A 25,665-nucleotide genomic window follows, 5' to 3' on the forward strand; every position below is an offset into this window, starting at 1 on the left:
TGACTTGTATGTATTTATCATAGACGTAATGCACTCTGGGTAGTGACCCTCTTGGTCGATGCGTAAATCCTTAGATTTAGACAGTGGTGCACACTTCGATGTAAGTAATCTGCAATTCGTTACATCACCTTTCTAGGATTAGATGTCGCAATTAGTCACCATAGAACAAATCGTGTTACGTAATTTATACAATCCATGTATTGTACCATCTTGAAGTGTTACATAAATCCACGGTAGTGACACACCAATGAATATTTATAGTTATGGGATGTGGAGTGAGACGAATTTTTATGAATTATATTCCACAATATGGTAGTCACTATGTATGATGAGTCACACACACTATGCTAGGCATACACTCATGTATATTGAGTTACGCATATCGATACCACTCATAATGGTGGAGTATGAGGTGTATCAAAATCCTTACATTGTTATAATGATGAATCACTTGAATTATTATTAATTTTAAAGGACAACCATCACTATAAATAAGGTGTTGACCCTCTCCAACCATACGGATGATGTGATGATGCACAGGTTGAAGATATAGGTGATGCATGATCTTCCTATGAAAGATTATGAATGACGTGGGATTATGTTATTGATGCTTTCATTTTAATTTAGATTTATTTACGTTTAATTCTTCAAATTGGGATATTTGTAATAAGCTCCCACCTAAGTGAGCATTAAATGATTAGTTGAACTTTTATATTTAAATGGAATAAAATTTATAATATGGTTATTTTTATTCTCATAAATTGGTACCTTCATTAACATGACTTGAAAAAGAAAAAGAAAATAAGATGGAATTATGAAGTATAGATTCATTCATTTCACTAACACCTAGAATTCTTGGGCATAAGTATGTACTCGGGTGATGAAAATTCGGGATGTTACATTAAATCCCACCAAAACAAATTGAATGTCATTTTCCATGTTTTATTTGTTGCCGGGAATTGATGAAAATAGAGGGAGCATTTGAGGGGGAGCAATGCAAGTGGTTATATGTCTTATTGTATTCGAGTTGTAAATCTTTATATTTGACATGTAATATTTTGAACTTTTTGGTTTATCATTGGTATGGACTTTGACAATGTATAGGTTAGTTTTTCTCACGTTAATTGATAAAGGGAGAGATTGTCAATACTTCAATTTTATCAATGAAGCAAGCAAGGGTGTCTTGAGTCAGTTAAGCCTATATTAGAAAACTTTAAAGACTGAAAACTTGAAGAATTGAAGCATCAAGGTCGAAGACAACCAGTAAATCATGAGATGCCTTGGTAATCCTAGTCCTAGACCGCTTTTAGGTCTAAAACAACCTTCCTTAGATAACTTGATCCATATAGAAAAATTCCTAGTCATCAGGTGTGTGCCGACTAGCTTTTGTACAAAAGAAAGAAAATTAACATGCACAAGTTCGATTGATCTTTAATCAATTGAGTGAACCTTCAATCGATCTTGATCGATTAAAGGCCCTTCACTCGATCAATTGAAGGTGTGCTAAAATGTCCAGCAAGCTTGTTGCCCTATTTTTGTAGAAACCTAAATCGATCAAAATATCAAGTTTGATCGATTGAAAATGTGTAAAAGTGTCCAGCGAGCTCTCTGCCTTATAATCAAATTAAGTTTGGTCCATCAAAGGGTCACTCAATCAATTGATGTTAGTCGTTATAGATTCGTTGGAGCCTTTCTTTTATATAAATTTAGTAATCGGATCTTTAAGCAAATGATGATTTTGAGTGAATTAGAAGCCGTAGTCTGTCCCAATACTTTCCAACAATTTTCGGCTATCACCCAAAGAGATCCATGCCTTCTTTATCATAATTAATCACTCTAATGAATATTCCAAACTCCATTTGATTAAGAATATGGTATATTACATTCGATAGAGTTTAGACTCCTCATCTATAGGTAAATCCTTGTCTAAACTAAAATTGTATGGAATAGTTTACCATGACATGTGGAAGCTTGGAGAAGCTATAGAATGATTGGCTATATCCTAGAGGGAGTGATTAGGACCAATTAAAAATTACACCAATTAATACATAATTGGTTACTTAAACCAATATACTAATTTAAACTAAGTAATTAAAACTAAGACTTCCAAGCCAGACTGTAAAAGATATGCTAATGAAGCAACTAGTCTATAATTGATAATGAATTTGTGTGTGCACTACAAGTTAAGTGCCAAGCATATAACCTAATTTAAGCATTCATATGATATAACAAATTAACACACATGTATGAATAGAAATGTACGTAATTCACAATCACAAATACAAGTATAGTGGTTTTGTTTCCCTACTCCACTCCCGGTGGACGCACTCTCCATGAGTATACCGGTATTCACTATTAGAAGTTTTAAATCAGGTTCACCTCTAACCTTTATAGCCCTAAATAAGGATTGAGGTCCTACACTAGAATTAATCTAGCATACACTCCCACTAGAGGCTCTTGCAAGAAATTTTAGTTAGTTTTCTATCAGCTAACTAACAACATTAGTCCTAGTCCAAGGACCTACATTTACTCCTGCTAGATGCTCTCACAGAGACTAACACGTATGCACTCATGTCTAGTGAATTCGGCCCTACACAAGAGCTTAGATCCTACACAATAACTTATCGAGTTTGGGTTATAAACTCTTACCCTTAATCCTACACAAGGAAAGAGAGTATGGACTCACTAAATGACACTTGTCAAATTGAGTCTCTTTGACGCGTCATGGTTGAGTCGCTTCTTCAAAGCTATCCCATGCTTGAACTTGCTCCTCAATTTCTCCTCTGATCATTGATATCGATACTTGCCAATACTTCAGTTCCAAGATCAAAAACCTTGCATGCGATCCTCCATCTGAGGTGACTAAGGTGATGGGAGGGTGGTAAAATCTCCTACAACTAATAAAATAATTGAAATCATAAGGAATTCACCTAGAAGGGTCTTCTAGAAAATTTAAACAATGAATATGCTAATAAGATTGGGTGTAAACACTACAAAATGGTGGAGTTCAAGTTCGTCTTCTCATTGGAGGTTAAAATCCTTGTTAGAGTGTTAAAGCTTATGAAGATGGCTTGAAACTCATTGGATTAAAGGTCTAGAATGTGAGATATTAATATGGAATCACATAGCCTTCTACTATGCCAAAACACTCTTAAAATACCCAAAAATTGAATGCCCATTTTATAGAGTTTGCATTGCAACAATTAGTTAGCAGCTTTATCGATTTGATCGAAAGGCCCTTCAATGAGATCGAATGTCCTTCATTAGGATTGAACACATTATCAATCCCATTGAGAAAATTCAGAAGTGTATCTGTGAGGTTGCTAGATTGTTTCTTTGATCAAATCGAGTGGTCCTTTGATTCCACCAAGTCTCATTAACATCCTGTTGATGAGATCTAAGACCACTTAAAAACTGATGTTTTGGGCATATGATTTCATAACAACTTCAAACGTCTTTTAACCTTATCATATTCCAATTAAGCTTCTAAGGCTAAAGGATGATCAACAAGGTTTATCTATTGAGGTTAGGATCATTTAGAGGTTCAAGGGTTGCTTTAGATCAGGGTTTGGATCGCCAAGACACCTCATATACCTGCTATTCACTTCCTTGATCCCCCAGTCTTCATATGTCTTTAGTCTTCAGCTTCTAAGGGCTCAACCAACTCCCTGACACACATACGCATGTGATTGACAAATAAGGTGCATAAATTAGTGCATTAACATAAACATCATATAAAATGCCTATCTAGGTGAATCCCCAATTGGAACCATCTCATAGTTATAGAATATTCAACATCTCTCCTATTACCTTAGTAGCCACATTGGAGCATCAAGTGAAAGATAGTCAATTTAAAGAAGCACAAGAAGACTGACTTCAAAGATCGGGGGAGTACAAGAGAAGCAGATTTAAGAAATGAAGATGCATCTCAAGAAAGATGCATTAATATGGCTCAATTCGACAAGGTTGTCAATCTATAGTCCATATACTATTTCCTTGTGTAGGATTAAGTATAGAGTTTGAGACCTAAAATCGATCAAGTTCTTGTGTATAGGACTCCGACGGGAGTGTACGTGTGTTAAGTCATTGTATAGGCCTCCGACGGGAGTGTACGTTTATTAAGTCCTTGCGTAGGCCTCCGACGGGAGTATGTATGTGTAAGTCTCCATGGGAGCCTCTAATGGGAGTTTACGATTGTAAATGTTAGGGTGAACCTATTAAAAACTCTTGAAAATAGTGAAATCCAGTACACTTGAGGAGAGTACATCTTTCGGGAGTGGAGTAGGCAAGTAAACGAACCACTTTACATAATTGTGTTTGTGATTGTTTATGTGGTTACAATTCTATTTATGCTTATTGATGATTTAAGTATATGAATACATGAAATAGATTATATGTTAGGCATCTAACTTAGAGGACATACAATTGATATTTTCACATCTCACCATATAAACTAGTTGCTTATAATATTGCATCTTTTGTAGTCTATACAATTGGACCTACTTGGCTTGGAAGCCTAAGAGTTAATTATTTTTAATTGATGAATATTTTTAAGTGGTTCTATTCACCCCCTTTTAAGACTTAGCTGCAATTTGAAGTTCCTTTAAGCTTTCGTGTGTCGTGGTAGAAAATCAACGCAATTTCAAGCTGGACGAGCTACAATATTTTTGTTTTCGTGAGGTCCTACACCTATCATGGGTTCAAATTGACTGGAGGATACTGGGAGTTTCTTTATTAGACTGAGTCCCCTCATCAAACCTCTTTTCTTTTAATGATCTAGAGGTAGGACCTTCCTCGAAGGAGGTGGCGTGCTTGATGGGTTTGCGGCTTGATTTTGACCCTTTAATCTTGGGCTAGCATGTGGCATGGGAGTCGGATTTGCATTTATGGTTTGGGACTTTGTACTTGCTTGTCTCCCAATGTAGTTGGAGAAGCTATGGCATTTTATTTAGATGCTCTCGACGATGAGTTTTCCACTGTGTGTGAATGTATGGGGTCTGTCCGGTCTACATACTGGCAGAATCATTGATCTTCTATACCCAAGAGGACCTGTTGTTTTTAGGTTGTCACTCTCTTCTATTGTGATGCTCTTTGAGGCCATCCACTGAGTTTTCTTGTAACATCTCGAAAAAATCCGTATAAAGACCCGAGTACCACCTCAGGCAGAAATACCTAAGGACCGTACCTTGTCGTAATTTAGGCAAAAATTGGTTAAGTGCTAAACTAAATAATTGGTGGATTTAGCTCGAACCATCATTTCTACAAATGGCAAGACCTAAAACCATTAATACCATTGACTCAACATCCCTTAAAAACCTAAGAGAAATCCCAAGAGTCTGTCGCTCTTGGGAGTACATTGAAACCTCGTATCGGACCTAGACCGCACGTCAAGAGTCCAATGATCGTGAAACTATAGGGTTATGTCCGTCCTACTGGGCTTAACAACCATCGCGAAAATCGAGCCCAGATAGTATCCAAAACGCACAACTTGAGCCCTGAGTGAAGTGTGTGAGAAACGCGAATATCTTTAGAAATGTATTGAAACTTAAGTGAATTAGGCCATTCACTCACGCACGAAATTGGAGATTTCGGACCGTCAGTTTCTGACCAAACTTCACCCATGGGAAAAGAAAATTTTCCTACACATATCTGTATACTTGTGGCCCCGATTGAGTAAGTATGACCGTTGATCTGACACGGGTCCTCCACGGTCGATCGGCCTATCCGATCGCACTGAAAACACATCCTAGCATAGATCCATTGTTAGGGAACTTACCCTATGATGTAGGTGAGTAGTGGATCTCCCTGTGAGCCCTGTTTGTCAAAAATAGCTACCCAAAGGGTATAACCCATGTATATAGTGGCCCTGGGGCCATTTGCATCACTTCTGGGCCTATATAAAGCCCTTATATCACCCCACCCCTCTCATATACGAATTTTCCTAAAACCCTAAGGGAGAGAGTGAGAAAAGAAGAGAAAAGAGGAAAGAAAGTGGAAGGCTTTTGGGAGATCATTGGAGTGATTCTCTCCCACGACTCCACACACCGAATCACTTTCCCATTACGCTACACACTCTGATTCGGCTAAGATTTGGGTAAGAAACTCTAACCCTAATCTTGTCATGGATATCCCAATTGAGTAATCAACAAACTAGTTAACCTATTTCATTGTATAAGTCCCCGACGTTCCATTTTCGGGAACGTAGAATTCGAATCGAGTCCGAATCGAGTATTCTGACAAAAGGTGCAGACTATAAACGCTTAGGTTATGGTTTTCAATGCTTTCAATATCAGCTAATGGTTTATGTTTGACTTGATTACTATGATATTGTCTTACACACGCCAATCTCGATATATTTTACATATATGAACTATGTTGAACTAAATATTTATTTCATGCGTTTGTTGAAATGTTTGAATGAACATGTAAACATGATTTATGCTTGCCATGACCACTAATCTAGGATTTATCGTTGAAATATACATATTTACCTCTCTGTATAAGGATTTGCTAAAATATACGTTGTAACTAACCTAGTCTATATATTTGATGAAGTGTAGTCTAAGTGTTTAATGAATTGTCTGAATGAGAAATTGTTAATGATTTTTATTTATTAAGAGTATTAAGATAGAATTCTTAGTTACCTTATTCATATGTATAGTTCCTTTCATGTAATCTTATTTGCCGCTACGCAATTTATTGAAAAATGCAAGTGTTTGGCAACATGTGCAATGTGTTTGATGAAATGCTCAAAACAAGAGTTTACTTGGATTGTTTGTTAAATACTGAAATAATTTTCATATGTGTTTACTTACTGCATTTAAGTAGGATTGGCGCTACAACATGGCCTAAGCAATCGGTAATAGTTCCTGTTCGAGTGGCTGAATTAGTCTCGCCACATTAGGTATATTTGATGAATCCGGGTCGCACGACGATTGTCGACAGTGGTTAGGCCACGACGGGTGCTTATGCGCTCCATGTCAATTAAGTCAACGTGTGCCCGTACCAATCAAACTTGCCTAGCAAACCGATCGGCCTATTATGTGTTTACCATATATGGACACTACTGCTTGAATCTAAGGTACCCCTTACTAATGTAAAGGCCCACTTTAACCACGGTACCACGATCCGCTAAGACTCATGAGTCGGACATGGTGGTATGAGACACCCTGTTCAAGCTGTCGGCCTATGCTGGGGTGATGAGCCTCCCCGTAGTGACCAGTGAGCAAACTCAGACTCGTGAGCCGGACATAGTGGTATGGGACATCATGTTCGAGCTGTCGGCCTACGCCGAGGTGATTAACCACCCCGCAGTGACCGCGAGTATAAACTTTTGAATTTGCCTATCAACTGCTTTTCATTAGGAGTGATGACCTTACAACTTGCCTATCATATGTGCTCGACTAGGAGTAACAAACCTAGATGAATCCTTTAGTTCGGGCTAATGATATAAAGGGAGGTACCCTGACTTCCCCAATCTGTTGTATGAATAAGCTTAATTAACTACTGGGTTAACATGATCATGCATTGCACTACATTAGTTAGGACGTGTTTTAAAGGCGTGGAAGTCGCACAGGAGGCAATGTTGTCATATGCGATATTGGTGTCGGCGTCACTTGTTGAGGGAGCTTTGATGCGAGGGCATACATCATTACTTGCATTCTAATATTCCTACATTAACAAGAATAATTAGGAAGTGATTATTATGTTGCTTTATTATTACTACTTGATTGACTTGATAACATGTTAACCTTTGCCTTATAGTACTACTGAGTTGATCACTCACTCCCACTCTGGGACGGTGTTTTAAAACACCAACCAGACTCTCGTTTAGATGCAGGTGATGATGAAGTCTATGCAATGGAGTATGACTTCATAGACGAGGAGGAAGAGTTCTCCTACTGTCAGCTTTCAGGCGGGTCTATGTAGACTTCGTGCTGATACGCGAGGAATACTAGGACTTTGGTTTACATGGACATCTTACAGTTCCACATTTTGTATATTTTATAACAAAAAAGGTATATATTCAGCCCGGTTACATCATCATACTCTGGAGGTTGTGAAACACTTACATACTTACATATACATGTTTCAGACTTCTGTTTACTTAATTAAATTATCTTTGGAGTATGATATGTTGTTTTTAGTATAATACAACTCATGTTTAACTCATTAATATGGACGAAATTTGAACATCATTATTCATGTTGCATAAGTGATGTGCTGGATCTCGGGAGTAGAGCTTTGCTCAACCCTCGAAATTCAGGGCGTTACATTTCTATTGGAAGTGCATCATCATAGTAATTTTGATTGAGCGTTGCCTTGGCCTTAAAAACTGCACCTTGGGATGCAACCGCATCCTCCTCGACTATTGTTCCTTCCTCCATGTACCTCTTCACCCTCTTCTTTCTAGCTCTTCCTTTCATTGCATCCCTCTTTTTCAGCATGTGTCCTGATGTCATTATTGCCTGGCAAGTTTGGTTCTATGAATGGCTCTCAATGACTACTCCCCTCTTTTTGTCCGATTCACATAGGGTGGACTTACCATCTTTTATATTGGATTCTCTCTCTCCTATTGTTGAGTGCAATGGGCCATTGTACCTACGGATGTTCTCTTGCCTGCATGATTAGGAGTTTCGGTGGGGGGAGACTTGACTGAGAGAGGCGCTTGTGATATACAGCTCGGGTTATCTTCCCCACTAGATAATCAACTTCTGCGAGTACCATTCTTATTATCTCATCCACTTCCTTCACCAAATCGACTACTGGCAAGATATCCCTACCTTTGCTTTTGTTGGTTTCAAGCATCGTCTCCCTCATCACGCGATAGTAGTTACCACAATCACTTATGTGTACAAACTGCAATCCCTTACGTGTATAAATCGCAATCGTGATCATGTACAAATTGTTATTGCTTACGTTTACAAACCACAATCGTGATCCTGTACAAATGGCTATCATTTGTGTACAAATTGCGATCACTTACGTCTACAAACTGCTATCGCTTACATGTACAAACCACCATCGCTTATGTGTAAGTGATCGCGATCACAGTTTTCCCAACATCGGGCGATCTCACGAAAATGGTCATAACTCCCTCATTACTGATTAGATCGAGGCGATCTTAGGCTCATTGAAAAGATAATTCAAAGATCTTTCAAATATGTTTAGAATTATCTCATTTGGATACTATTTGGCCTTTCAAAATGGGACACAAGTCCAACTCTTGATAAAAGACCCATCTAAGCCTAATTTTTCGAAGAGAGAAAAAAAAAAAACAATATTTTAAAAGTGAAGTTTTTAATATATCTCATCTCCTTCTATCAGTTTCTTCTTAATCAAACCCATTTAAACCATTTTTTTTTAAAATAAAATAAAATTTTAAATTTTTTTTTTTGTAGACATAAGAAAAACACCTTCTTGAAGTGAAGTTTTTTCTATTTCTTATGTTTCCTTCTATCTATTTATTGACAATATCTGCATAGAATCTTTTGGAAAAAATAATAATAATAATAATAACCCATTTTTTTAAAGTAGAATTTTTGTAATATTTGTTTTCATTTAATTTTTTCTCATTTTTTTTCCAAATAAGCCCATCGAAGCATAATAGGCTAAAAGAAGAAGGGATTTTTGGCCAAAAATAGTAGTTGAAAAGCACACAAGATCACCGTAGAGTAGTTAAAAAGCACAAGAGATTATCAAAATGTGGTGGTAAAAAAAAAAAGAAAAAAGAGTTAGTCAAAGAATAGTACTAGAAAAAAGAAAGTATGGAGAAGAATGTCAAGGAGCATTTTTATCTAGCAAATATTTTTTTTTAAAAAAAATAAGAAATTATAATAAAAATGAATTTAAAAAGGGAGTCCATTATAGGGACTCCATCAGACTTAGGTATAGGCAGGTAAATAAAAATTTTATATATATATATATATATATATATATATAAGCTTACTAATTACTTATCAATAATAGAGTAAAAACCTCTACCACTTTAAACCATGCTTCTTAAAAGTAACTTCTTTTTTTTTTTAAAGAAGCACAACAATGGGGTGGGGCATATCCAAAATAATGGTGCCAAAGAAGATTGTGAAGTTTGCTAACGAATACTCGAGTTTTACAATATTTTAAAAAGTTATCATATTATTATCGTTGTTGTGTATGCAGGAAGCAAGTGCAACCTTGTTAGACCGAGCCTGTGTAACCCAAAAACTCAATGGGGCTTACCTTGACGTCCATGTGACATGGACTCTGTACATCCATTTTGCCCGGTGATTACGCATGTGATCCAAAAAATGAGGTAGATTCGAGACTTGGATGAGCCACCCTTACCAGAAATGGGGTTTAGCTTGTTAGTAGACGCCCATGTCTGTACACGCCCGTGTCAGTACACACGCTCATGTTAGCCACCCCGGCTAGGGATCCATACCAAGCCCTCAAGTGTTGAAACGAGGTATCTCCACTGAGTCTGCCAGTTGAGCTATGGATCTGGGTGTCCTCACAAGAAATGAGTTAGATCCAAAACTCAAGTGAACCAAACGCCTACAATCAGAACCTTCCTGAGTCCCACTGTGATCTTTTCCTGCCATCCAACCCGTTCATAGGCTATTCCCACCATGATGCAGGCAAAAAACAAATATCATCTTGATTAAAAACTTTCGTTGGTCCCTACAAGAGTTGGACAATGGACGTTCAATGCCCACTGTATCTTATGGCGTGGCTCAGTTAATTTTTGTACCTACCTTATTTTTAAGTTCATATCCTAAATTGATGAGCGGAAACCGATGGACGGAGTGAATATGAAAATACATTTTCCGTGGGCCCCACAAAGCTTTGGGTGACATGGGCTCCGTGTAACATGGATTAACTACACGGAACCGCGTCCGGTGTTGTTGTTGTCGCTGGTATCATTATTATTACTGTGAAAAAAGATTGCAGTACTTTTGCATGCAACCACTCATATGCATGGGTCCATGCATTGGCGTGGATGTCGCGTGCAGTGTATCTGCTCACGTGTGAGTGGACGGGCATGATCTGATGATAATAATGATTCTAAGAGGAATCATGGGATCCTTAGCCACACAATTTATACAATACGGGTTTCGTTTGTAGAAAGGGGACCCTTGGTTCAGTCATCCAAACCATTCCTTTTGGGGGCCACATTGATAATGGACCATGCCCCCAAAAATATCCTTAACTATTCATAATGGCCACAGCTTGGATGTGGATGGTGGTTGTATTTTTCTTATTAATCACATATCTTCGTGTGACAAATTGAAAGGTGTGGAAATTGTCTTATCAAGGAGAATTTTGGAATAGGGTCCATCTTTGGTGGGCCCTAGAGATGAACTGTTTGGATCACTGAACCATGGCCTGGAATATTGTACAAGCTGAAAATGCAAGTCTACTTTGCATATCGTTCGTTCTGTCGAAGATCATACGATTCTTATGATTCTAATGGACCAGATGAAGCTGGTATCCATTCAAAACATTAATTATCATAAAGATTTGAGGCCTGTTCCTCTGCAACTGCAAAGATGAAGAATAAGCGTATGCTACGCCACTTTTCATGTGGGGCTCACCTAAGGTGTGTATATGATATCTCACACATACATAAGTGTCACTGCAAGGTGAAAGTTGGACGGCCCAAACTTTAGGCCGATCCATGCCATCAGCTAAGTCAGCTTGTGAATTTGGAGGTTTTTGGATGGTTGTAGGTTGTTTTCAATGGTGTGACCCACCTGATTATTGGATAAGCTTCAATTTTTTGTCATCGAACAATCATGATGAACCTCGTTTTATGTGTTGATTGGATGGTATATACGCAACACATTGGGCCTACATAGGCTGGTGTATCATTTTTCCACTAAGGTGAATAAATTTCCAAAGAGGTGAATAACTTTATCACTCTGGTGAATAATTGCTATAGAATAATCTTTATTTGCCGAGGAACCGTCCCCGGAGATTTAGTACATAGGAGCCCTTTGCTTTGGGAGCATTTGGATTATTTAGCATCCTGGTGATGGCCTACTTTGGGGAATACACACACACACACACACAGAGAGAGAGAGAGAGAGAGAGAGAGAGAGAGAGAGAGAGCATTGATAATCTTGGTATATGTCCTTTGTAGGTAAGGAAATATCTTGGTAGGTCATTTAGATATGTACACAGCTATACATGAAGTTGTATATGGCATTCATATAGATTTATATACTTGTATAAGTACATCATTTCTCAATAAATTGGTAACTCAAGCTGTCCACAATGCAATGCCTAAAGTTATTAAATAAATTTTATTTAAAAAAAAAAAACTTTTTTATAGTGGACTTCCAACGCTCACGATCTGCTGGCCCTTTTGTGTTCTGGGCCAAGAGATATTAGGATAATATACGATTATCCATGGTTGACCAGATGGACGACCTGGGTCAATCACACATGTTCTACGGAAGGACATGGAGGGACAACCATCCCATATTCACTTTCAGTGGATGATGCAATAAGGGAAGATGGTGTCACTATCTGATGCAATGCAAGTAGGAGTAATGCAAGCTTGTTTGGAATTCCATTACAAAGCAATCTCCATCAAACCCAAATAAATAAATAAGAAGTGTGTTTGAATTTCACCTATCTCCTTCTCCCCTTTATCTAAGGGGTGATGAAAAGTCATACAAATTTTAGAAGTGATGTTTTCATGCTGTTGTTCTTTATTCGACCATGGCCATTTTTTAAGAGGAACTCTAGTCTTTTCTTGCTTCATGCGTTTGGTAAAAGTGATCTGGAAGCATAAGACATGGGGGCCAGGTCAAAAGGCCTTGTTGGAAGATAAGAGAGTAGGTGTTTGCTTTTGCTAAAAGTATAGATGGACCGGTAATATAAGACAGAGGAGCTATTAGATACAATCGTGTAGGCAGCCGATGAACACACGGCATCGATGTGTCTCGATCTGGACCCTTCAAATCGTAGGACCCAAATGAGGCCCCAATTTAGATGGGTCAGATCGAGAAATAGTCAATGATCAAAACTTGTAAAAGGGATGAAAATAAGTCTGCCAATAAGAACTTAGGATCATCCAATCAGTTACACCCTGATCCATAGCTCAAGTGGTAAACTGAGTGAAGATACCTCGTTTCAACACTGAGGTCGTGATATCAATTCCCTAGTGGGGGTGGCTAACAGTGAAGTGTGTGTGACAATGGGGTGTACTAACAAGCTAACTCAAAATAATAATAATAATAATAATAATAATAATAATAATAATAAAAGAAAAAGAAAAAGGATCATCCGATTAGTCTGATTTTGAACATCTGGCCAAATATAGACAGGTGATTGAATGCCCACCATTAAAAACATTCCAAGACCCACGATATGCCTAATGTTGATTTTCCATCTAACCCCTTGATAAAGTCAGACAGACGTCGATGAATGGGAATTACAAATATCAGCTTGATCCAAAAATTTTGTGGCCGGCAAAAAAATAAAAATAAAATAAAAATTAATGGTCACTCGCAACTTGTTCCAGTGGTGTGCTCCACTGGAGATATGGATCTGATATATTTTTGAGATGACGTCCTAAAATGAGCTTTAAAAAAGGATAGGCGGCGTGGATATAAACAAATTCATCAATGTAGACCCCACACGGAAGGGTTAACATCCACTAAGGTGTTACCCGAGTAACACCTAATCCGCTCCCGTACATCTATGACTCGTATGCAGTATATGAGTGTGGACAGTAAAATTAACCTTCTAGGGTATCACTTTTTCGTTTCATACTACAAATCAAGTTTTTCTTCTGTAAGGAATCCGTCACACTCCATTCACCGGCCATTTGTGACGCAGACAATTCCCTCTCACTGGCTTTCTCGGATAGTATGGCTTTCTGAAATAGTGGATTTGACTTTACACGAAAGATGGAATGGGGTGCGTTATAAAGAAATAAGGAGATATTTTGGTACCATCTTTCATGAGTAATATCGATATTTAAAACGAATATCGATCATCCATCATGGTTTACTTCATTTTTGGAAAAATCCTCCCTTGAAAAGCATTATATAAAACTACAGATATGGTTATCTGAGCATAGGGTTTAGCCAACTCATTAGACCTATAACCATAGTGGTCTATCATACTGCCGGCTGCGGATTAGGTGGTGCCGACACCACCCCTAGTAGTGGTCTGTTCATGTGCTATGTGCTGTGGGGCCCAATGTAGTGTAACTGGTTTATATCCATGCCGTTCATCTGTTTTTCCAGCTTATTTTAGGACTTTAATTACCATAAAAAAAGAACCCAAAGCTCAAGTGAACCACACCATAGGAAAGAGGGGGGATAATGACACCCACAGTCGAAACCTTTTCAGGACCCACATAATGTTTATTTGTCATCAAACAATTGTTGATAATGTCAACCTAACCTGGATGAAGGGAAAACACAAATATCAGACCCTTCCAAAACTTTTCTGCCCTCAGCATATTTTTAACGGTATGCATTCAATCGGTACCGTTTTTGTGGGGTAGCTCACTTGAGCTCCAGATGCGCTTCATTTTTAGGTTCATGTCCTGAAATGACAGAAACGGGCAAAATGGATGGACAGCATAGATATAAAACACATACATCACGTTGGGCCCCACAGCACCCAGTACATCGACACACCGCTGCTGAACACCACCTGATCCGCGTCCCATGTATACTCCCAACCTTTAAGAGAACGAGGATTGCCCACCGACGCTGTCAGTAGCCAGGTGGCTACTGGACAGTGGTCTGTGGCCCCACCACGATATGTGTTTTATCTGCACTGTTCATCTAGTTTTTCATATCATTTTAGTGTTTGAACTCAGAAATGAGACAGATCCAAACCTTGAGTGGACCACACCACAAGAAAACAATGGTAATTGAATTAAAAACTTCATGGGGCTTACTGTAATGTTTATCTTCCATCCAACCTGTTGAAACCTCCGTGAAGAGAAGACGAAAATACCATCTTCATCCAAAACTTTTGTGCCCCATAAGTTTTCAACGCATACATCACAGTCGGGCCCAAAACCCATTTTTAGGCTTGTACTATAAAATGAACTGGAAAAATAGATGGAGAGCGGTAAAACACATACATCATGGTGGGGCCCAAATAGCACCAACGGTTATACTGTTTATACGCGGCAAGAACATTATAAGCTCCACCATAATGTATGTATTTTATCCATGCAATCCATCCATCTTGGAGATCGTTTTAGAGAATGAATCCAAAAAAATAGGTAGATTCGAAGTATAAGTGGACCACACCATAGGAAGGAGTGGAGATATATAATTACACCTACTGTTGAAATATTCCAATGTCACTGTTATGTTTATCCTCATTCAACCTATTCATGAGATCACACACGCAAAGATGATGGGAAAACACAAATATCAGCTTGATCTAAAACTTCCGTAGTACTCAGGCTGTTTTCATGGTGTGGGCATTCAATCCCCTCTATTTCCTGTGGTGTGGTCTACTTAAGCTTTGGATCTGCTTAGTTTTTTTGGCTTATGCCCTAAACTGTTTTGAAAAGCGTAGATAAAGCACATACATCATAGAGGGCCCACATAGTTTTACCACGTATACACGGTAACAACGTCCGTGCTGTGTTTTCGACGCAAGCGGAGTCGGAACATGCTCCTACTTTACTAAAAGGAAAAACAGGAATGTTTCATGCTGAAAGGGACATGAAGTCCCGTTTAGTAGTCCGCGATGTTAACTCAAAATGCTGTCCGCTAACCGTATAGGGTACGTTGGGCCCACTATAACCTTTCGTAATCGTGACCTCTCATCTGTGGGCCTATCTTGGGATGGCCTTCCGTGCAAAAACTTCACACCGATAAGAGAAATCCAGCTGTTCATCTAATGGACATTTGCGAATAGCATTTGAACTGCTTGCCTTGTAAGTTTTAACCATTTGCTTGCATGACAAAGTGGAACCTTCGGGATTGTTGCATCTGTGACCATACAAGGTGAGGCCCACTGGATGAACTGTCCAGATCATTGAGATGGGTCCCATGTATGTCAGAGAGTATCATGGACCACCATCTAGGGTAGCTTCCAACCTCCCTTTTTCTCAAAGGACATTGCTAGGCAAGATGCAGTAAATTGGTCACAAGAAGGGGAAACCAAATGAAGGTGTAGAAAGACCATTTGCTTGGACTTTTTGCAACCTACCCATAAAGACCTTTAGCCTATTTAAACCATCTGGTTCATCTTGGATCCTAATATCAAGTCAGTTAAAAGCTGTATATACACATCAAAGCCAGTGTATGATCTTCTCCTAGTTAATTAAGTGAAAGGCTTAACAAGCTGAGAGAAGGTACAAGGCCACAAGCAACAGCATAAAAATTAATATGGGTGTTGATGCCTTTCTATTGGTTCTCTTGTTAGGGCCAGCACTTGCTGCTGTTCTTCTACATTTCTTGTTTGCCAAAAAAGAGCGGAGAAACATTCCCAACGGGAGTATGGGATGGCCTCTCTTGGGTGAAACACTTGGCTTTCTGAAGCCACACAAATCCAACACACTTGGGAGTTTCCTACAAGACCATTGTTCCAGGTGAAAATAAAAAAATCATCCTTTAAAATTCTTCCTTCTTCTTCTAATGATTTCCTTATCCATATTCAGTGCTTGAAATTGTGATGAATTTCATGTAGTTACAGCTAGCATTTGCTATAGTAATTTTCCTTTATAGTTAAACTAAATTCCATGTGCTTTTTCGTTTTTCTTTTTCCGTTGCATTGAAACGATTCATTGTGGGAAGGTATGGAAAGGTCTTCAAATCTCATGTCTTTGGTTCTCCCACCATCATTTCCTGCGACCATGAGCTCAACTCTTTCATCCTTCAAAACGAAGAGAGGCTGTTCCAGTGCAGCTACCCCAAGCCCATTCATGGAGTTCTTGGGAAGCTATCAATGCTCGTCGTGGTTGGCGATGCACATAAAAAGCTCAGGAGCATCGCTCTCAGCCTTACAAACACATGGAAGTCGAAGTTTGAATATCTCCATGATATCGAAGAGCATGCGATATCAATAATGGAATCTTGGAGAGACAGGGAGCAAGTCATCTTCTGCGAAGAAGCGAGAAAGGTGAGATTAATATTTCAATTATCTGATGTCATGTCAGTTCAAGCTCTTCTTCTTCTTCTTCTAAGTTGTATGTCTTCATTCCCTACAGTACACATTCAATGTTATAGTGAAGCAGATACTAAGTTTGAAGCCAGAAGAGCCACAAACAGCAATGATATTAGAAGACTTCCTAACCTTCATGAAAGGATTGGTGTCTTTTCCATTATACATTCCTGGAGCTCCATATGCAAAGGCTGTAAAGGTACTGACCATAGTAGTTTAAAAAAAAAAAAAGAAGGAAATACTATCTTTTTGTTTCTTTTCTTAACAATTTTCTTCACTTGTTTTATTTCATTTACAAAGCTGTTGTTGAGTTGTTGCTTTTTATTTCTCACTTCATGTTTTGATTGGCCTTATGCAGGCAAGATCTAGGATTTCTTCCACTGTGAGAGCAATAGTAGATGAAAGGAGAAAAGGGGTTGTGGGAAGTGAAAAGGGAGACTTTCTAGATGTACTTCTGTCAAATGGCAGTTTGAGTGATGAAGAGAATGTGAGTCTTGTGTTGGATCTTCTACTTGGAGGTTATGAAACTACCTCCTTGCTCATGTCTCTAGCTGTCTATTTTCTTGGAAGCTCACCAACTGCTCTTGGACAATTAAAGGTACAACCATTTCCACAAATCTATTCAACTTCTTGGAGAGAGGGTAACTGAGAGATGCAAAAGCTACTCACAAGAGTAGAATTTCACACATGCCAATGTGCACATGAGATTTGAACCATTCATCTTGTGGGCCCAAACATGTGACTGTTGTAAGCAGAAAAATCAGCCTAATCAATTTACCAGCTACTCTATATCTGAAGGTATAAAATGGTCAGTTAGAAAATTAATTGGACCAGCAGTTCACATACGACATAAATGAGGATCCTTGATGATTTAAACAGCATGATTCTTTGTCCACTAAACAAGTCAGTTGGGTCCCACCCGATGAACGACTGGTTCTTGCACACTTTCATGCTACGTTGGCACATGTGAGGAGAGTAGACAGACGATTAGCCTTAGAAGGGCTCCGAATATAAAGGAAAAAGTAGCAATGGCAGTTTTAACAATGACAGGAAGAGCATCAAGCAATAAGGAAGAGAAAGGAGAAAGGAGAACACCTAAACTGGGAAGATTACAAGCAAATGGAATACACACAAAATGTAGGTTCTAAATGGTTATCAACTGCCTTTCTATATATACCAACTCAGAAAAATTAAAATAAGAATAATAATATTTGATTTTAAAACCATGCAGGTGATAAATGAAGCTCTAAGATGTGGAAACATTGTCAAGTTTGTTCACAGAAAGGCTCTCAAAGATGTCCAGTTCAAAGGTATTTCTACATCTCATTTTTTAGCAACCTATGGTATTAGAAATTTTTTCAAGGTTGGTAACACAACACTAGCAAATAATTTTTATTTTTATTTCATTTTTATTTTATTTTTATTATTATTATTATTATTATTATTTTTGCTAACATGCCATCCGTGTGTAACATCCAAGCCATCAAGAAGGTTGGTCACCCTGACATCACTTATTGAGAGAATCAAGCTGCTTCAGTCATCAGGTGGGCCACACTTTTACTTTGGATCCAATTGGATGCTGACCATTGTTTTCTACATGTGGCCCAGATATATGATGAGATGATTAGTTTGATTTTTGCATGGGGTGTTGTTCTTCATGTTTGGAATAAATGGGATAAAGCTTCCTAAAGCTTTTTCTGGCTCATCTTAACATGACATGCTACTTGACAAGAATGACCATAAAAGAATGCAATTTTCTCACAAATATTATAAAGAGAAACCTTCTTTTAAGGAGACTTTGGTGTGCGGTTCGCACCCCGTAATGAATGGGTGTCTAGAGGGGATGACATCCTCAAAACCGTGTCGTCTTGCATCTGCACTCTTTTTCAAGGTATGCAAATGTTCTCTTTTTTCTTTATTTATTTATTTATTTATTTTATTTAAAAAACAAATAAAAGAGGAGAAAATCAATATTTAATAATATCTAATTATTTTTTTCATTTTAAAGAATTGTTATTAGATGGCCTACTGCATTGCAATATCAGGCATCCATGTAGACGTACATGTAATGTAGCTATTAAACGAGAGCTGTGGGTAATGCAGGGTATTTAATCCCCTCTGGATGGAAGGTTCTTCCGGTCTTCAGCGCAGCCCATCTTGATCCATCTCTTCATGAAGAAGCCTCTGAATTCTGTCCTCGGAGATGGGCGGTATTTCATCTTTCCTTCTCATTTCATGCATGCACATGCAGTTACACATAACTAGTTTATATGTATATATTGTAATGAAAATGGATCACCTACGGAATACCCTACCTTAATAGGCGGTAACTTAGAAGTTTTCCCAGTGATGAGCGTAAATCAGTACCATGAAAATGGTATGCCCCACCATGAAGATTACCTTTTTTTTTTTTTTTTCCAGAATTAGGCTGATTCGCTTAGTAGATGGGCTACACTTGTATGTTGAGATAGACCGTTAGTTGTCAAGTACTTTCAACAGCATGGACCACCTGATGAGCAGCCCTGTCTAATATTCATGGTACTAATGCACTAGACAAATAGCATGGTGGCGGGTAACTAAGGTAAATTAAGTTGAAATTTCTATTATGATTTTTCAGGATTTTCATTCCCTAGGTTTTAGCTGCTGTTTTTTTTTTTTTTTAAGAAAAAGAAAATGGGATGGTGAAATTCGTTAAGCAGGTGGAAACCAACAAAAAATATGAACCAAACTTCTTTCTCCGAAAAACCTAGTAATTCTTAGTTCGAAATACTAAAATCCAGCAAACGAACAGCTCCTTAATATATGTCCATTTATGTACCAGTAAATGTATAGGTAGGCCTATTTCTGTGTGGAGGCATACATCCAGACATTCATGAAATACATCTACGTTTGCATTAATATATGCCTAAATACAACTTATGTAGATAAGCACACATGCATATATGCTGGCATGAATCACTATATGATGTGATGCAAGCAGATTATACACACACACAAGATTAATGAGAAGATTGTACAGTTTGTCATCTGGGATGCAAGTTGAACTCGGGTGGCGCAGTGGACCATGCTGTCTTAATAGCTTATACAAGTGGCGTGAGTTATTGTCAACAAAGTCTCCTGATCTAGTGATCACATTGTGAACTGGCCCGCAGACTATTCTCATTTTCATCGTACCACTAAAGAATGTCTGGGATGGGAATGTTCTACTACCCAGCTGGAAGGATCAGATCGCATCGAGATGGACCCTTCAAAAAAAAAAAAAAAAAAAAACAACATGCAACAATGAACACACTCTTACAAGGTTATTCCACGCGCGTGTGGAGCCATACATGTAGGGAGCATGTGTCATCACGTACTACAACACGTGTGAAATCTTAGCTTTCAATCAAGTGAGGTATATTCGTTACATATTATGTCGTGAAATTTAGGCCATTTCACACCTTAGGTGGGTCATATCATGTCAAAACAAATAAATGGCCACAGAAAAATAAATAAATAAATAAATAACCCTCAATTTGCTTCATACATTATCATCCACATGAAAAGTAAGAATATCTCTCACTTTTTACCGTCTTATATTTAAGGTTGAAAACTTAATCATTTTCAACCTGATGGATAGGACACACGTGTTTTACATTTGTACGTGTGCCTGCATGTGCATGTGTCAAGGGTTTGAGGCTTGGTTGAGTCGGACCAGCATGGCCGAGTCAACCCATGTTTATTTACAATGCTGATTTCGGACTCAACCGAGTCCAAGTCTACCTACTATGTGGTCTGTTTACGGCTAAGCATGCCTGTAGCAAAACTCATACATACTGTGTCATATTAGCAATCTTTTTCTTCAAAGTTTTTCCTAAAGAAATTTCTGGTGATTGTTTCCAAGTTGAAATTTTCATTTTCCAAGAATGTTGTCGAAATTAGAAATGAACGAATGGAGAGAGGGATAGCTTGCATGTGAAGTGTTTTGAATATATTTTTCCCTGTTACTTTATTATGATTATTATTATTATTTTTTAATATTTGGATAGAGCTTTTCTAAGCCCCGCTAGCATGTACACAATTAGGGTTGTCAATGGGTGAGGTTCGGGTCTTCCCAGGTCCAGGTCTAATTGTTTAAAGCCCAAACCTGGATCTAGTTGGTTTGGGGTACCCATGAGGTCTTTGTATCTAGGTCTTGAGTTGGGTTCAGTACAAATTAAAGCCTTTTTATGCTTGGGCTCACCTTTTGAAAGCATTAAATGGCACACACATGTATCACTTTAATATGTTCATGATGTGTTAAGTTGCTCTCCTACATGTGTGCAGTTTTAGAAACTTTATTTCTTTGCTAGAATAATCAATACATATTAAATAAATACATTTTACCAGTAAAACTAACTAAACCTTACCTAGACCCCACTTTCTTTAACCCGGTTCGCATGCACACAATCCAATCCCAACTCGACCTGAACATAGACCAGGTCTAAAGGGCAAGGTCTAGTTGGGATGTCCATTGATGGCACTATGTATAATGCACCTCATCTACACCACATCACGTACCACTGTGGCACATAGGTGTAACATACAAGTTGTATGTCATTTGGGCTTTTTTCAATACTATGGCACAAAAATAAGGATAGTCAGCTCAAAAGGTTGGCATTACAAAAGAAGGGACAGATAAACAAACATTAAAAAGGTTTTCTAAGCCCTCTACCTACTTCTAGCATTGATGCTCATCAGAAAAGCGGACCAACCAGATTTTCTGGGTCAGATGATCTACATGTTGTCATGTTAATTGGATTTTCCAAAACTCAGGCCCATGACAAACAATGAAAATCCAGTGGGACCTCCAAATTCACGTGGGCTGAATTGGTTTTATTTTTGGAGCATCCAATTTCTTGCTAGGGTAACTCTTTTTTGTGGCAGACAAACGTCACAGTGGACCCATGTCAGCCCTTGTAGAGTAAGCTTTTTCTACAAGGACCTGCAGAGGAGCCAGCCCATGAGAATTCAGTGGTATTTTCCAAATTCTTTATTCATTTTCTAGTGGCCTTTTTGGTAGACACCAAAAATCACCAGTTCATAACATTCTAGTTGATCGTAATTTTGTATGAGTGTTGGCTATCATGATGGTAATCCATACCAAAAAGAAATATGATCTCTAGTGGCAAATTTACAATCAAAGACTTATATTTATGATATGATTATCCACCTATTACTTATCTAATTATAAATATATCTTAATAAAAAAATTTATGCACTTGGATAAAGATTCAACGAAAATAAGTCATTTAAATGATGATAATGCCCTTTTTAATAAAACCTAATTTGTTTTGTTTATGCTGCAATCATTTTATCTCCCAACCCCACACTTGGCACTAAGCTTATTGTCTGAGTTTTAGATTTAGCTGTTCGTTTGTATTTTCCTTTCATCCCGATGAGTCAAATCCGATCAATGGTTGGCCTCCCATATCCATTATTCCCTATGGTGTGGGACACCTGAGTTATGAATCCTGTTGGCTTTTGTCCACATGGCCCAGCTTTGAGGGGCACGCCTTATGGACAGGACATGGATTTCCGACAGACAACATAGTGGGCCCACCGAGCTCGAGTGTTTGTACTTTTATGGAAAACAGTTTTGGCAGAAGATTCTCCTCCACAGGAATGGAAAGCAATTGATTTTGATAGGATGCATTGCAGTGGTTGATTTCCTCCACTGGATTCCATCCTTAGATTGATTTGAACTATACATGTTCTCAGGTATGCCACATCTTAAGGAAGAGATGGGATAGAACGTGCTTGACCATGGTTTATATTACCATCCAATTCGTTCAAATGAGTCTTCACACCAAGATGAAGTTACTCTCCAAAAATTATGCTGTTCTAAGACTCAGGTTGGCTAAAGCATGTGAATTTAAAGGTTTCAGACATTGTCTCTTTATTTAAATTATTTTAGTTTTGGATCAAGTTGATGTTTGGGATCAAGACTTGAAATGGGCCAATGCATCTGATGCATGAAATTGTTCATCCTTGTCTGTCTCTCATATCCTCCAAGCCTTTTACTCCTTAGAACTAGGTTTTAATGGAAGGGGTAAATTGTTGAATCTTTAACCAAGTGTATGAACTAAGCATTATAAAAATTTTAAAAGTGCAACTGTAATTAATAATTAATAGGTTGATACCAATAATTATTATATGGTAAATATAGCTGTTGGACTGTATTTTTTCCTTTCTCTATTACATGATTACAATTAATTAAAGAGAAATGCTCCTTTGCTTTAGGAAGAGTACTGTTGAGTTACATTGGAACCTTAGACAGCCCAATGAAACAATTAATATGAAACTGTATAAGTAACATCCTTTATGGTTACCATGCAATCAATAATACAATCGAGTCCTGACCACGTGTTATAGGCCACCATGCATGAATCACTTTAGTGCTATGATCCATCCACCATTGATTTGACCTTATTTTCTATAACAACCTTTTTCCCAACCATGAATGGGATTATTACAATTGCCTAACAAGAGGTGATTCTTTAGAATCATAAGTAATGCATGTTGAGCTCTAATCAATTGTTATAGATATTTATGGTGTAAACAATCTTGACTGTCCATATTAGTGACCATTGATCAAATGGTTAATATATTCTCTTAGAGCATTTATCTTAACTAAAATGAGATGAATTCATTTTTTATTTATTTTTGGTTACATCACTTTTCAGATACAGACAGCATCACGTAGTATTGTTTGCATGTATGTACAAATATTTAGATATACATGTGCACATATTAAGTATACATGCATATTGCATAATTCACAGATACATCTCGATACATTTTGGAGATAGGCAGACTGTATTACATGGCTCAAAAGTCTTTAAAAAAATAAAAAATAAAAAAAAATCCATGCATGCTTTCTCACACGTACAATTTCATTTAGGCATGCGTAAATACAACACACGCATACACACACAAGTTGCGTGCGTGCTTGTAATGCCATGATGCTATGTCAGGGTCGTGCAACATCCAAAAAAATAGCTCCTTTTGGTGGTGGACCACGCCTATGTCCTGGGGCCGAACTTGCTAAAGTAGAGACTGCTTTCTTCCTGCATCATCTTGTACTTAATTTCAGGTAACTTTTCATCATCACTCACCATTATAAGTTAGAAAGAGATTTGCAGAGATCACTGAAAACCATTTCCAAATGGTGGTGAATCATCTACCTTGTAGTTTTTTGTTTTTTTTTTTCATCTACCTTGTAGTTGTTACACAAATTTACACATGATCAAGGCCGTTTAAATTGTGGGGATCACCGTGGATGGAACATGGCCAAGAATATCTTAGTGATCGAACAGTTGTAACCATCCAAATGGTAGATCTGAAACGAACATGTTCGTTACCATTCCGACCAGTTGAAAAATCGGACGGTTAAGATCATCAGATCAATATGATTTCAGGATCTGCTCCTTCCACGGTGAGGCCAACCACTTGGACGGTCCTCATTTCTTTATATGCATTCCAAATGTAAAATTGTGGAGTCAACACCATCTTTTAAATGTTGGTGAACTATCACGGTAGCCTAGCCATGATAAAGGATGTTCGTGGGGCCCTTTTACCTTTTTGCCCCACCCATAACATCATGGGATGTGCTATGCCGTGGACCTACGTGCATCATGGAGGATGTGTACCATTTCAATGGGTGGTAATGCTTCCCAACCCCGCAATGAAAAGAAAGGAAATCTTTGATACTCTGTCGGAGTGTAATGGATAATACGCAGGCACTTGGAAATTCCACGTGGCATAAAAGGAATTCAAATTAAGCCATCCAAATATGGAGTAGAAGTTTAGATGTAATAATGAACCAAAAATTACACTATCTGATTATCTGACTATTAGATTGGTGGACATTTATTGGGTGGTTAAAATATCTAATACTTTTTCTTTTCTTTTTTTTTTTCCGAAAACAAATATCCAATAATTAATGGTTAGGGTTATTCCACTAATATGTTTTTTGGACTAAGCTTCAAGTTAATATATGCCACATGTATCATTTATAGGTTCCTGTGTATCAAGCATCCTACATAGCCAGAGTATATTAAGAGTGTATTAAATAACTTCCCGTAGAAATTAAAACGGTAGGCTATCTAATTCTATGCTAACGTGGGATTCTTTTTGGGCCACAGATGGAGAACAGAGGAAGAAGACCAACCAATGGCATACCCGTACTTGGAATTCAAAAGGGGCTTGCCTCTTGTGATAGAGCCTATAGAGAGATGAGATTTGAAGAAAAAGTTCAAAACCCAAGTGGGTTTTACAGAGAGAGAGAGAGAGAGAGAGAGTTCAATGCAAGTAGTTTATTATATATAGTTGTAGAATATGAAGAGTAGACGATAATAAGAAGGAAATGTCATGCAAATATGATACCTATATATATGCATTTGAGGTATCAATAATGCGTTCCATACCCCTTTCAGTTTCTAATTAAGTACTTATATTTCGCATACCAGCTTCCCTTTGTGGTGATTAGTTTTATCCTTCTCTTTGTTA

At 37.9% G+C, this 25,665-nt stretch overlaps 1 protein-coding gene across 1 annotated transcript; it reads left to right on the plus strand.

Annotated features, from left to right (window-relative positions):
- Window positions 1–16,164: 16,164 nt before the first annotated feature.
- On the plus strand, window positions 16,165–25,619 carry LOC131246152 (cytochrome P450 724B1). The gene is made up of 9 exons (XM_058246055.1): window positions 16,165–16,564; window positions 16,770–17,094; window positions 17,183–17,335; window positions 17,495–17,734; window positions 18,187–18,273; window positions 18,368–18,446; window positions 19,240–19,346; window positions 24,132–24,250; window positions 25,302–25,619. The coding sequence occupies exons 1-9, from the start codon at window positions 16,362–16,364 to the stop codon at window positions 25,393–25,395; spliced, it is 1,407 nt and encodes a 468-aa protein (XP_058102038.1). The 5' UTR covers window positions 16,165–16,361; the 3' UTR covers window positions 25,396–25,619.
- Window positions 25,620–25,665: the final 46 nt, after the last annotated feature.

The sequence above is a fragment of the Magnolia sinica genome, chromosome 5, assembly GCF_029962835.1.
Source record: "Magnolia sinica isolate HGM2019 chromosome 5, MsV1, whole genome shotgun sequence".
Taxonomy (NCBI): domain Eukaryota; kingdom Viridiplantae; phylum Streptophyta; class Magnoliopsida; order Magnoliales; family Magnoliaceae; genus Magnolia; species Magnolia sinica.

What these genes read in the sequence shown, in the direction of transcription:
- LOC131246152 (XM_058246055.1), top strand. Translation starts at nt 16,362, where the DNA reads ATGGGTGTTGATGCCTTTCTATTGGTTCTCTTGTTAGGGCCAGCACTT. An exon ending in CAAAGATGTCCAGTTCAAAG is followed by an intron (nt 18,447 to 19,239) that starts GTATTTCTACAT and finishes TGGGTAATGCAG; the next exon opens with GGTATTTAATCCCCTCTGGA. An exon ending in TCTGTCCTCGGAGATGGGCG is followed by an intron (nt 19,347 to 24,131) that starts GTATTTCATCTT and finishes ATGCTATGTCAG; the next exon opens with GGTCGTGCAACATCCAAAAA.